We start from the raw sequence: 13491 nt of genomic DNA, 5'->3' as shown, positions 1-13491 counted from the left end.
TTGCCAATGAGATTTCCTTGACTTTTACTTTCTTAATTCTAAATATACTAAAGCGCCTACGCTGTTACGGTTCATTCTTCTGGTCATGTGAGGTGACAAGACGGTTGTGCCCTCGAGTACCAGCCCGAGTTTTCTAGTGTATTCGGGAAGCATCTATTGAGTGTAGCTATCGAAGAGTTCTCAGAAACAAGTCATACAACCGCGGTTGCATCACGGGCAGATTTCAAGCGCAGATATCGATCAAACGCAGCTATCATATAGACTGAAAAGATCAAGCTCAGGGATCAATCGTAGATTGCTGGGGTAGGAACAAGAGGAGGAGATTTGCAGGATTTTGGTGATTTTTCAGAGGAGGGTTTGGGTTTGTTTTGGTGATCAAGTTTGGGAAAAGGTTTTCAACACAAGAAGAAGTGTGTGTTTGATTTCAGTTAGTTTTGGTTGTGTATAATTGCATAGATATGATGATCGATTAAAATTTTGAGTGTAACAACTATGGAAATTATTTACAATTGTGTGTATTAAATGGTTGGATGTATGTTTCAAACAATATGACTTTAAATCACTTAAACAGGGGGAAAAGGGAGACAAGGCCCTCCCTTCAAAAGTAAGCAAACCCTCACTCCCCAAAGCTTAAATACATTCAGGATTTCAGTCAAGGTATGCAATTTTGTTTGTAATTTTTTATATTTTTTATTTTTTTAGGGTTATGGTATAGAGTACTATATATTAGTGTTGTTTATGCCTTTGGCATTCAAGAATGAGCTTGAAAAAGCTGGATGGAAGGTTGTGAGGCCACCTTAGATTTCTTGCTCATACATATATTTGTTTTTTTTTATTTCCGAAGAATTTAGGCGCTTAACTGATGTTGAGAATATGGCAGTTTCTTTGTATAACTTTGATAATTTGAATTTAGCAAAGTGATGGTAGCTAGCTTCAGTTACTTAAAAATTGTGTGATTAATCTTGCAGTTATTGATAAAGTTTGAGGATAACAGACTAATTGAAACTGGTGGCATACCAGTTCAAGACAAGAAAGAGGTTTGATGGGCCTTACAGCATGTGTCTCATCGCAGGTGATTTTCTGAGAAGGGGTTCAGCGATTGACAAAATTTTTGGGTGCAGTTTTTGCTTTATTGTTAGCATTTGCATGGTTGGCGTATTTTGAAAGGGTGAAACCTTGAAACAGGTAGGATGCCCGCTCCGTTGCTCCCTTTGTGCCACTGGAAAAGGAGGGTTTTCAAGGAATCTTAAGAGGCATGAAACTGTTGAGCAGGTATGGGTTGTCTATTCCATGCTCTGTCTTCAAAATCCATTTTGAGACTGTTGAGCAGGTATGGGTTGTCTATTCCATGCTCTGTCTTCAAAATCCATTTTGAGTTGGAGCTGTTGTTTGTGTTTCTTGCACCTAATTTGTGAACATGCACGGCTGAAATTTACTTAAAAGACATATTTAAAAGTGTTGTAGAGAATTGGATAATTGTATTGTATTCATCTCACCATGAGGTTTATATAGGGTTACATCATGTATACAAAAGGCAATACATAATATCTATACTAATCAATCGCACATTACAAGTATGTCAATCGCATACATTACGAGTCTGTCAATCGCATACATTACGAGTTTGTCAATCGCATACATTAAGCAATACCTATTGCATGAATAGTCATTATCATTTACAACACTCCCCCTTGGATATTCCATGTCAATAGTGTTGCCTCTGCTATGCGCTTCTAAGTTGCCTCGTCAAAAACCTTGCCAAGTAATAAAAACCCTGTGGGAAAAAACAACCTTGGTCGAAGGAGAAAAAGAGCACAACGCGCGTGAATGTGGAGTAGTCGACATCCTTCCACACTCCCCCTTGTGCCGCTCAAACTCGGTGATGACGTTTTGATCATTGCCTCACTAAAAACCTTGCCAGGTAACAAAAACCCTGTGGGACAAAAATAACCCTGGTCGAAGGGAAAAAAGAGCATAACACATCATTCACTCTTCGAGATCGAACATGTAGACATCATACCTCCCCCTGATGTCAAGGTCTCCCCCTGATTTCTACAATTATGGGAGTTCGGATAACTTTCTTAATCCGATGCTCTTCACATGTTTCTCGAATGTGGATTTAGGTAACGACTTGGTAAACAAGTCCGCTACATTATCCTCTGAACGGATTTGATTCACTTCAATATTTAGAAGTGTTTGTTGTTGCTGATTGTAAAAGAACTTAGGCGATATATGCTTGGTGCTGTTGCCCTTGATGAAACCTAACTTCATTTGCTCAATACAAGCTGCATTATCTTCATAAATGCATGTAGGTTCATCTGTGGTAGACTTCAAACCACAAGTTCCTTAAATGTGTCTAACTACAGACCTTAGCCATATGTATTCTCGCACGGCTTCGTGTAGAGCGATAATCTCTGCATGATTTGAGGAAGTAGCAACAAGGGTCTGCTTTGTAGACCTCCAAGATATCGCAGTGCTTCCTATGGTAAAGACATAACCCATTTGAGAGCGACCTTTGTGAGGGTCAGAGAGATACCCTGCATCAGCAAAACACATCAAGACATCGGTGTCATTTTGATGGAAGGGAGGAGGAGCACGGAAGGTGGTGTTTTACCTTGTGGAGTCCGATGCCACACTTCCATGATTTCTTTTCTCTCTATAGGGATAGAACAAGCCCATATCAATTGTACCTCTCAAGTATCGAACGATTGTCTTTATGCCAATCTAATGGCGGCGTGTTGGCGCAGAACTGTGTTGAGCTAACAAGTTCACTGCGAATGAGATGTCTGGTCTTGTGCATTGAGCTAAGTACAATAATGCGCCTATTGCACTTAGATAGGGCACTTCAGCCTCTAATAAGTCTTCGTCCTCATCCCTTGGACGAAATGGATCTTTTTCAGGCTCAAGAGTACGACCGATCATGAGAGTACTCACATGCTTTGTTTTATCTTCATTAAAGCGCCTTAATAATTTTTGAGTATATGCTGACTGATGAATCATAATCCCATCACTACGATGCTCGAGTTCTAGTCCGAAGCAAAACCGTGTTTTCCCAAGATCTTTCATCTCAAATTCGGATTTCAAGTACTTAGCAGTTTCCTTTAATTCATCTAGAGTTCCGATTAGGTTCATGTCATCTACATAAACTGCTACAATTGCAAATCCGGAACTTGTCCTCTTTATAAACACGCATGAGCATATTTCATTGTTGACATGTCCCTTCCCAATCAAGTAGTCACTTAGACGGTTATACCACATCCGTCCGGTTTGTTTCAATCCATATAGTGAGCATCTCAATTTTATTGAAAACGCACTCCATGGTTTAGAGCCACTTGACTTGGGTAATTGAAGTCCATCTGGAACCTTCATATATATATATATGAATCTAGATCCCCATAGAGATATGCTATAACCACATCCATAAGCTGCATGTCAAGTTTTTCGGAAACTACCAAACTGACAAGGTAGCGGAACGTTATAACGTCCATTATGGGAAAATATGTCTCCTCGTAGTCGATTCCAGGGCATTGTGAGAAACCTTGCGCCACAAGGAGGGCTTTGTATCTAACAACCTCATTTTTCTCATTACGCTTTCTAACAAAAACCCATTTATGGCCAACAGGCTTTATACTTGGGGGTGTCAGCGTTATAGGCCCAAATACCTGTCTCTTTGTTAGTGAATCCAATTCAACCTGGACCGCATCTTTCCATTTAGGCCAGTCTGCTCTTCGTTGAAATTCCTCAACGGAGCGAGGTTCGATATCATCGTGTTCTATAATTCCTTGAGCAATAGAATATGCAAACACATCATCAAGGATAATAGAATCTCGATTCAACGTCTCATGTACACTAATGTAATTCATGGAGATCTCCCTATTCCCTAGAATTGGTTCTAACATTGAAGCGTCCCTCAATGATGTCTCTTGGACATAACCATAATCCGGAATATCTTCATGAGACGGGTTATTTATGTCGATGATTAATGGATCTTTCTGTGCCAAACTCGCTTTCTTTCTCGGTCGAGAATCCATCGAACCTTTGTGCCTCCCACGTTTCCTTGCTGGGAGCCCGGCCTGAGCCACATAGCTATCACTATTAGTGGTGGAGGCACGTACCATGCCCAATACCCCTAAGGGGTGGCACCATGTCCATGATTTTTAGGGACATCAATCCTTGCAGGCACGTTTGCAGCAGGTATATGTGATCTTGTCACTTTAGCGATATCAGAAAACGCATCAAGCATAGAGTCTGCTATGTTCTGAAGATTGAGAATTCTCCGCACTTCAATTTCAGACTGTGCGGTTCGGGGCTCAAAATGAGACAAAGTGGGGACAGACCACCACAATTCCTGTCGTTCCTGTTGAATATTATTGTTCCTATCTCCCCCTAACGACTGGAATACTGTCTCATCAAAATGACAATCCACAAATCTAGCAGTAAATAGATCGCCTGTCAAGGGTTCTAAGTAGCGGATAATGGTTGGAGAGTCATATCCAACATAAATGCCTAATTGTCTTTGAGAACCCATTTTGGTGTGCTGTGGCGGCGCAATTGGCACATAAACTGTACACCCAAATATGCGTAAGTGTGAGACATCAGGCTCATATCCAGTAACCATCTGGGACGCAGAAAAGGGTTGAGTGGCAGTAGGCCTCAGACGAATGAGCACAGCTGCATGCAATATTGCATAGCCCCAAGCAAAAACAGGGAGATTGGTGCACATAACCAATGCTCTAGCGACCATTTGAAGTCTTTTAATGGCAGCTTCTGTGAGACCATTTTGGGTGTGAACATGAGGAACATGGTGTTCAACCTCAATCCCAATGGACATGCAATAGTCATCAAACGTTTTTGATGTAAACTCTCTAGCATTGTCAAGACGAATTGACTTAATGGGATGATCAGGGTGGTGAGCCCTTAATTTAATGATTTGTGCTAGGAGTTTAGCAAATGCAGCATTTCTTGTGGACAATAGCATAACATGTGACCATCGTGTCGATGCATCAACCAACACCATAAAATATCTAAATGGTCCGCAAGTTGGATGAATAGGTCCACAAATATCACCTTGGATTCTTTGTAAGAATGGAATATTTTCTTTAGTGTCCTTTGCATAGGATGGTCTCTATCCTAATTTTGCTAAAGAGCAGGCTTTGCAAAACGAAAGATGGGCTTTAGAAGCAACCAGGGAAGTATCTGATTGAGCCACGAAGTCACAATTGACTTTAGAAGTAGAAAAAGGAACCAAGGAGGTATTGGTGGCGTCAATACCACTTTTGGGCCGCAGGGGGTAGGCGGCGCCAGCCCTACCATTGTGGTCGCGGTACTACAGTCGGCTCCCGATGAGACTAGGACCGAAGCACGTTGACAGAGGGTTTGGTGGCACTGACAATCGACTCCTGAGGATTCTGGGACTGGGGTGTGGTCACCTGTAAGAGAAGGAGAGGGGTTGCTCTGGAGAGGCTTGGATAATCGTAGAGATTAATTGATGAATTGTGTGTGTTGTTACTTCGTCGTAGCCTCTATATATAGGCTACCTAGGCCATAGTGGTTGGCCTTAAACAAATCATGATGGGTTTTCCATTTAAGCACTAATGGAATCATGATAGGTTTTCTAATTAAGCACTTAATGGAATCATGATAGGTTTTCCAATTAAGCACTTAATGGAATCATGATAGGTTTTCTAATTAAGCACTTATGGAATCATGATCGGTTTTCCAATTAAGCACTTATGAAATCATGATAGGTTTTCCCTATTGGCCACCATGAAATGTAGTTGAATGTTTCCCCACATGCATGACATATTACTTAATTGAATGGAGTATGAATATTCCCATGGGCGTGCCTTTTCTTGCAGCTTGCATAATCTTCCATAATTATGCAGGTAGGCTTTGTTTAGCCCCTAAATAATATATTTCAAACTTGTCGACAATATATAGCTTGAGCCACTGACATTTGCTCAATTTCTCCAAGACACGCCTTGTCAGGTCAAAATGCTCATTTTTGGTTCAAACAGGGCCTTGCAGCCCAAGAGGATTACTTGAGATTTAATGGGATGATGTTTAAGTAGGAGGAGGGGTCCCTTTTATAGGTAAGGGAACCTCTCTCCTTTACATTTTCTTAGATGTGGGATGCAAAACCACTATTCTAGTTTTAGAAAGCATGTTGTGGAGGTATGTTGGCAAGGCCGGGAAGGTGGCTTCCCTGCGAGGTATTGGCCGCTTCTGACTACAGTGGCGTAGCTCGGACATCGGGTTACGGAATGCATGTCGCGGTTGGGTCCCACTATGGCTTGTGGGCCTCCCAAAAAGGGTGTTACTTATGCTTGGTGATGTAGCAAAGCCTCCATATTGTTGGAGGTATGTACAAGTCCCCAAGTAAGAGGAACTTCTTAGTTGAGGAGTTATAAACATGATCACATCAAGCATAAGTAACGTCCGAGCGGCACCGAGCCCCTATAAGTCCTCGAACTCCATAAGCAAGAAGGGACTCGTTAACCTGTAAAGACAAAAGAGCACATATGTAGAATACTTGTTGTATTGGGCAACGTATGTGAGTTGCATTGATATGCGTTGGCATATACGAATGTACGAGGTGCATGATACATGTTGATGTATACATGCGAATGGCGTCGAGTATGATCGTTTATGACGTATACACTTGAGAACGCGTATGGTTGTGTGAATATATCACAAATAAGCATATGAATTGCATATGATGCGCGTGGTGCTCGCAAGAGAACAAACGAGGTTGAGTTGAAGAGGTTACGCTCGGTGTAAGTTGCATGAGTGTCATGAAGGCAAGCGTTTGTGACTCATGAACAATGAATATGCAAACGTTTGTGTTAGTTTGGTTTTCGCTTGCATTAATGGAACGCGAAAAGAATTTGATTTGTTGCAAACGACAAATGGTAGAAGAATTCAATGTTCCATTAACGTGTACTATTTCGAGGGGATATGAGTGTAAAGCTCGAGAATGCCGGGACGGCGTGAGCATAAAACTCGGGGTTACCGGGAAGTTGTGAGCAGGAGGCTCGAGGGTGTCGTGAAGGTGTAAGCATGAAAGCTTGGGAATGCAGGGAAGGCGTGAGCGTAAAAGCTCGGGGATGCTGGGAAGGCTTGAGAGGGAAGCTCGGGGGTACCATAAAGGCGTGAGCATGAAAGCTCGGGGATGCCGAGAAAGCGTGAGGGTGAAAGCTCGGGGATGCCGGGAAGGCGTGAGCGGGAAGCTCGGGGGTGCCGTAAAGGCATGAGCGTCAAAGCTCAGGGATGCCGGGAAGGCATGAGCGGGAAGCTCGGGGGTGTCGTAAAGGCGTGAGCGTGAAAGCTCGGGGATGCCGGGAAGGCATGAGCAGGAAGCTCGGGGGTGCCGGGAAGGCGTGAGAGTTAGAGCTCGTGAGCGAGAAGCTCGGGGGTGCCGCGGAAGCTTGAGCGGGAAGCTCGGGGATGTCGGGAAGGCATGAGCGGGAAGCTAGGGGGTGCCGGGAAGGCTTGAGCGGTAGAGCTTGAATATGATGCTCTGAGGCGTGAGCGTGAAGCTCGGGGGTGCTGCGGAAGCGTGAGCGGGAAGCTAGGGGATGTCGTGAAGGCATGAGCGGGAAGCTCGGGGGTGCCGCGGAGGCATGAGTGTTAGAGCTCGTGAGCAGGAAGCTCGGGGATGCCGTGAAGGTGTGAGCAGTAGAGCTCGTGAGCGGAAAGCTAAGATGTGATGCCCTGAGGCGTAAGCGTTAGAGCTCGTGAGCGTGAAGCTCGGGGGTGCCACAAAGGCGTGAGAGTTAGAGCTCGTGAACGGGAAGCTCGGGGATGCCGGAAAGGCGTGAGCGGGAATCTCAGATGTGATGACCTGAGGCATGAGCGTTAGAGCTCATGAGCGTGAAGCTCGGGGGTGCCGCGGAGGCGTGAGCGTTAGAGCTCGTGAGCTGGAAGGTCGGGGATGCCGTGAAGGCATGAGCGCGAAGCTCGGGGGTGTCACGGAAGCGTGAGCGTTAGAGCTCGTGAGCGGGAAGCTCGAATGTGATGCCCTGAGGCGTGAGCGTTAGAACTCGGGGGTGCCGCGGAGGCGGTGGGCTTTAGGTAGTGAACATAATCTTTGATACCCAAGCGTAGGGGGTTAACCGCTAGATCAATGGCTGCCGTGGGCTACGTTAACGGGTCCCTTTAGTCTTTCCCGGAGGAGAAAAGCTTGACTGCAATGTCGCGTAGAATTCATTGTCATTATGAGGCGTTGCCTTGCTTCGATCTTGTCAGTGGGCAGTGTTCCATTGCGTTTGTACTCAATGATTTCATCCATCCAGCTAGGATGGACCTCGATGTTGAAGATCTCCGCTAGAATCTTGGTGATGCTTGACTTGTCAAGGCATTTTACCCTTGTGTCCGCTGGACTTTGGTGTGGTTGGGTGGTTGCTAGTCTTACAAGTGAGTCAGCCTTGGAGTTCTTTTCCCTAGGGATCTGTGTGATGGTGTGAAATTTGAATTTTTTGAGTAGTGCCTTAACGTACCCCAAGTATGCCGCTAACTGCTGGTCCTTGGCTTGGAAGCTATCGTTGACCTGGTTAACGACTAGTTGAGAGTCGCTGAATATGTTGACACTGCCAGCTCCTGAGTCGATGGCGAGGAGTAAGCAATGTTAATGTCTAACATTGGACGGTGGTCTAATAACGTTTAGATGAGTGAAAGAGAGAAGACACAAGAAGTATAGTGGTTCGTCTCCCGCCTTAGCGGGAGACTATGTCCACTTGAAAGCTTAACTATGTGTGTTGGGCCTTGTGGCCCAAGAGGATTACATGAGATGTAATGGGATGATGTTTAAGTGGGAGGAGGGGTCCCTTTTATAGGTAAGGGAACCCCTCTCCTTTACATTTTCTTAGATGTGGGATGCAAAACCACTATTGTAGTCTTAGAAAGCATGTTGTGGAGGTATGTTGGCAAGGCCGAGAAGGTGGCTTCCCTGCGAGGTATTGGCTGCTTCCGACTACAGTGGCATAGCTTGGATATCGGGCTAGGGATGCATGTCGCGGTTGGGTCCCACCATGGCTTGTGGGCCCCCCAAAGAGGGTGTTACTTATGCTTGGTGATATAGCAAATCCTCCATATTGTTGGAGGTATGTACACAGGGTAAGAGAGTCGTAAAGCAGCGACATTCGGCTTCTTACTAGGGCGATGATTTTTGTTCCTACTCCCAAATAGCTTGCCCGATTTCTTCTTCAACATCACCAGAGTGACATCCATCCAGGTACAAAGGAGGTGAGCCTTGAAGGCCGTAGGGATGACTGGTCAACAGGTCAGAGGCTTCCCAATCAGAAAAGATTTGGAAGACCGACGAACAAGGCCGCCACCAATTCTCCCCAGATTAGGAGCACTACCTCCCTCTGCAAGCACAAGGGAGGCAGCACAGCTAGCGGTGATAGCATCAATGGAGGCCATGTGGCTGAGTGAGGGTTGAGGGTGAGAGACGTAGAGAAGAAAGCTAGGAGAAGAGGAGGCGAGGGCGCCGTAGAGAGCTAGGGTGAGAGAGAAAATCTCTCCTAGGGTTTTTTTTTTCAGGGTAATTAAATATGTTGTATAATCTGTGTGAACTTATAATAATGTGTGAGAGAATGGTACACAAATTCAGATCACGTTTTGAGAACCTTCGACTCAAAACACGATTGCCTGTACTTTAAGGGGCTTTCTTATACTGTATGTTCTTTTATGCTTTGAGCTCTAATACAACCCTACCAAGCATCACTGAAGTAAGGTATGTTATAGTGTTAAACTGCTTAAGCTGGTATATGAGTTTTTTTTTTTTTTTCTGACCAAGTATCATCAGTGAATTAAAAGTCTTGACTACTTTCATCTATCAATACACAAAGCAGTTGTGAAAGGTAATCGTGTTTAAATATCCAAGGCGAGAGCTGTCATATCGTAACTCAAATCTCTCTATTTAATTCTCTATGGTACAATTCTAAAAATGAAGGTTCCTTTTTTTCCATACAAATTCAAGGGTACCAGATTCCTGTACATCATATAACCTAGAGGAAAATATTTGTTGTTAACACAGCGCGACAAAAAAGCCATTTAATTTTTGAACCAGTGAAGGCACCATTGCTATAAAACTAAATGACAGGTGCAGGTGCAACAAGCTCATTTGGTTGGTGCGGCATAGCCACTCCAGCAGGGACTACTACAGCATGCCTGCGTTGTCGCTCACGGAGATATAGGACAGTGAGGAGACAAACAAAAAGAGTCAATATTGTTGCATTTCCTTCCTCAAGCAACACGTCATCTATCCATTCTTCCAATTTTGGATAGACTTCAGGCAATGAGTCGATCAAATGGACCTGCATTTAAAACCAAAAGGAGAAAAAGGGCCAATGAAGGAAAGTTCCAGGAAATTAAACAAATTAAACAATCTAAGTTCAGATTTTGAAATGGAATTACAGATTAAGAATGCACTTCAAAAGAATTCATTGCAAATAAAGGAATTTACGTTCTAAAGAATAAAGGACCATGAGCAATGCCTAACTTCACTTGATTTGACTAAACATGGGTTCGCAATTCATATCGTAGAGGTCGACTATCTGAGTGTTTATAATTAATTCTATGAGTATAATAACGCAATTCCTCATTCAGAAAGATTCCTGGAAAAGACAACTTAAATATCTGACCTGCCAGATAACACTGATGGTATGGTGTACCATAAATCTACACTGGTTGGAAGATATCAATGACTACCAAAACTATTATTCCAGAAGGCAGTGAGAAAGCAAAGAACTTACCAGAAAACCATCGGCATAATTCTTTCGTATCCATAAGCTTGCAAGGGCTAGCGTGACTGGTAACTTTGCTGCCGGATCAATCTCTAGGGCTTGATCATAGTAACGTTTGGCAAGATGGAGATCCAAAGGTAATCCTTGTCCATGTTCATGCATGTAACCGAGGTTGAACATGGCTTGTGCATTAGATTGGGACCTAGCATGCTTGTAAGCCTCTGCTGCACGTTCAAAATCCCTCTCAGTACCCTAAGAAACGAAGAAACAGAAATAGTCAAGCAGATATCAAGCTGCAAAAGTCAAATGAAATATCTTGAAGACTTGAACCTAGCTAAATGACGAGCATATTTCATCTTGTGACACCTACCTGACCATAGTAATATGCATCCCCAATCAGCAAAGCAGCATGTTCATTACCCTGCTCAGATGCTTGCCACCACAAAGAATGTGCCCGCTGATGCCTTTCTGCATCTGTACAAAAGCCAGATTCTCCCATGCACATGCTATGTTCTCCGTACTTGTCAAGAATCCATGCAGCGTTACTTTGCGCTACCTCATACCCTAACTCAGCCATCCTTGAGTATAAGAAAAATGCCTTCCCCACATCCCCCTTTAAGTATGACTCCAGTGCCCATCTGGACAAGGAACTCCATGGCCCCCTTTCAGCAACTAGTTTGTACAACACAGTAGCCTGAAACCAATGAAATTATATCATGAAGTGAACTAGAGTAAACATATCGATATGGGTGTTGGTGCAACTTCAGATCGTTACAATTAAAAGCAAATGACAAAACAATTTCATTTCATCAAGTAATTTTTTTTTTTCTCTTAGCAGAAATGAGAGCAAGTGTAAACAGAGAAAACAAAAATATAATACGCACAGCACACACATCATTGTAATGAAAAGCTAAAGGAAAAATTAAAATTGTGAGTTTACCCGGGGAAGATTTTTCTTAAGCCCCACTCCTGCATGAAACATCTTTGCAAGCTGGTAGAATGCCTTTGGTTGACCTGCATTAGCAGCCGCTATAAAGTACTGACATGCAAGTTTCACATCTCTTTTTACCCCAATCCCTTTGAGATAAAGTACTCCCAAGTTATAGTGCCCGCCACCAGCATCTCGATTCTCAGCAGCCTTCTCAAAGTACTCTTTTGCCTATAACAATGAGGATCAAACATATGAATCAATCTACAAATGAATCTGACTTTATAACACTAACAACAATGACAAAATTCAAGGAAATATGCTCTGAAATATTACAAGGTTTGGATTTTATTCTCAGGGATCATACACTGAACACGATAACTGTAACAACAATTCCAATGCCATATTTCACAGAGCACATAAAACAAATGAAGCTTTAAAACACATATAGACATAGGAGCCAGGTGCATTCTTACCTTAGTGTAGTTCTTCTTCTCCACTCCATATCCTTTAACATACAAATAGCCCATCCCATTATAAGCCGAATACAGTTCTTGTTTAGATGCTAATGTAAGCCACTCCAGAGCCCTAGTGTAATTCCTCTCAACCCCAGCTCCTCTAGCATAAATCTCAGCAAGAAACTCCATAGCCCTAGGTTCTCCCTTCTCCACAGACTTGAGAAACCACGACAATGCCTTAGCATGGTCACGGCGCAACCCTCTGAGCCCGAAATAGTAAAAGAGGCCAATCTTATACATTGCAAGAGAATTCCCCTTCTGAGCCTGATACTCCAGAATCTGAAAGTCCTCATCTTCTTCGCCTCGGCTTTTCCTCAATGCCTCCTTATTCTCTTCAGCTCCATTGTGGATCCTCACCGGCTCAATCACCGGAGAGTCCTTTGAAATCAAGAAGCTATTCACAGCTGCCTCGGCTAATTCCGAGTACAGCTTCACCGCTTTCTCAAACATCTGCAACGTAAAAACAACACTAACATCATCCCCTAGCATTTCCTTTATCACCATCATTCTACACAATTGAACATGAAAATCGTAAAATTTATATAGCTACAGAGTTTTCCATACATCTTGCCTAAAGTAGGTATAAGCCAGAGCCATCTTCGACTGCATATTGCCGCCGTCCGCGGCGAAGTAATGGTACGTGAACGCCTTGGCCTTGTTCTGCTTCCTCATCTGCCCCGTGCCGAACAGAAACCCGAGAACGGACCGCGCGTGAGGCACACCGCGGGCAGCGGACGCCTCGATCTCGGAAACCGCGTCCTGCATGAGCGCCGTGTCGCCGGAGCTGACGGAGTCGACCAATTTCGACACGGTGGAGTAGTACTCCTTGTCCGGGTGGGCGGACAGGTCGGGCGTGAACGGGTCGGGTTCGAAGATGGGACGCCACGAGCCCGGGTCGAGCTCCTCCTCGGATTGCGGATACGCCGAGTCGCCGAACTCGTCCCAGTCGGCCGAGTCATTCTGAGTCGGATCGGTGGCGGGAGAGTCGCCGCCGTCGGCCGGGTTAGCGGCGTTTAGGATGTCGTCTTGTGAGAGAACCAGAACAAACGGCCGCGCGAAAATCGTGACGGCGGAGAGAGAGAAAACCGCCACCGCCGCGAAAACCAGTTTCCGATTCACCAGATCCATCTCTCAACGATTTGAAGAACAAGTGCGAGAGGGGTAAGATTGAGATGTTAGTTATATTTTTTTTCTTTTCTTTTTTTTTGTTGCCACGTAGAAGGCCGTCACTTAACCAATAAAACACCGCCACGTCATCCTCCTCTCCGTAGCCAAAGCCGCTTCTTCTTCTATTCTA

At 44.2% G+C, this 13491-nt stretch overlaps 1 protein-coding gene across 1 annotated transcript; it reads right to left on the bottom strand.

Moving 5' to 3' along the window:
- Positions 1-9896: 9896 nt before the first annotated feature.
- LOC112177223 (ERAD-associated E3 ubiquitin-protein ligase component HRD3A) lies at positions 9897-13356 on the bottom strand. The gene is made up of 6 exons (XM_024315489.2): positions 12759-13356; positions 12153-12644; positions 11689-11907; positions 11119-11442; positions 10758-11000; positions 9897-10319 (listed from the first exon to the last, which is right to left on the bottom strand). The coding sequence occupies exons 1-6, from the start codon at positions 13320-13322 to the stop codon at positions 10095-10097; spliced, it is 2067 nt and encodes a 688-aa protein (XP_024171257.1). The 5' UTR covers positions 13323-13356; the 3' UTR covers positions 9897-10094.
- Positions 13357-13491: the final 135 nt, after the last annotated feature.

The sequence above is a fragment of the Rosa chinensis genome, chromosome 7 (assembly GCF_002994745.2).
Source record: "Rosa chinensis cultivar Old Blush chromosome 7, RchiOBHm-V2, whole genome shotgun sequence".
Lineage (NCBI taxonomy): Eukaryota > Viridiplantae > Streptophyta > Magnoliopsida > Rosales > Rosaceae > Rosa > Rosa chinensis.
The sequence above is the reverse complement of the archived record's forward strand: the minus strand, read 5'-3'. Positions and strand labels throughout refer to the sequence as shown.

Excerpts from the sequence above, each read along its gene's own strand:
- LOC112177223 (XM_024315489.2), bottom strand. The coding sequence starts at position 13,322 with ATGGATCTGGTGAATCGGAAACTGGTTTTCGCGGCGGTGGCGGTTTTC. Across the intron at positions 11,443-11,688 it reads TTAAGAAAAATCTTCCCCGG|GCTACTGTGTTGTACAAACT; the intron begins GTAAACTCACAA and ends CATTGGTTTCAG. Across the intron at positions 11,001-11,118 it reads ATGCATATTACTATGGTCAG|GGTACTGAGAGGGATTTTGA; the intron begins GTAGGTGTCACA and ends TTCGTTTCTTAG.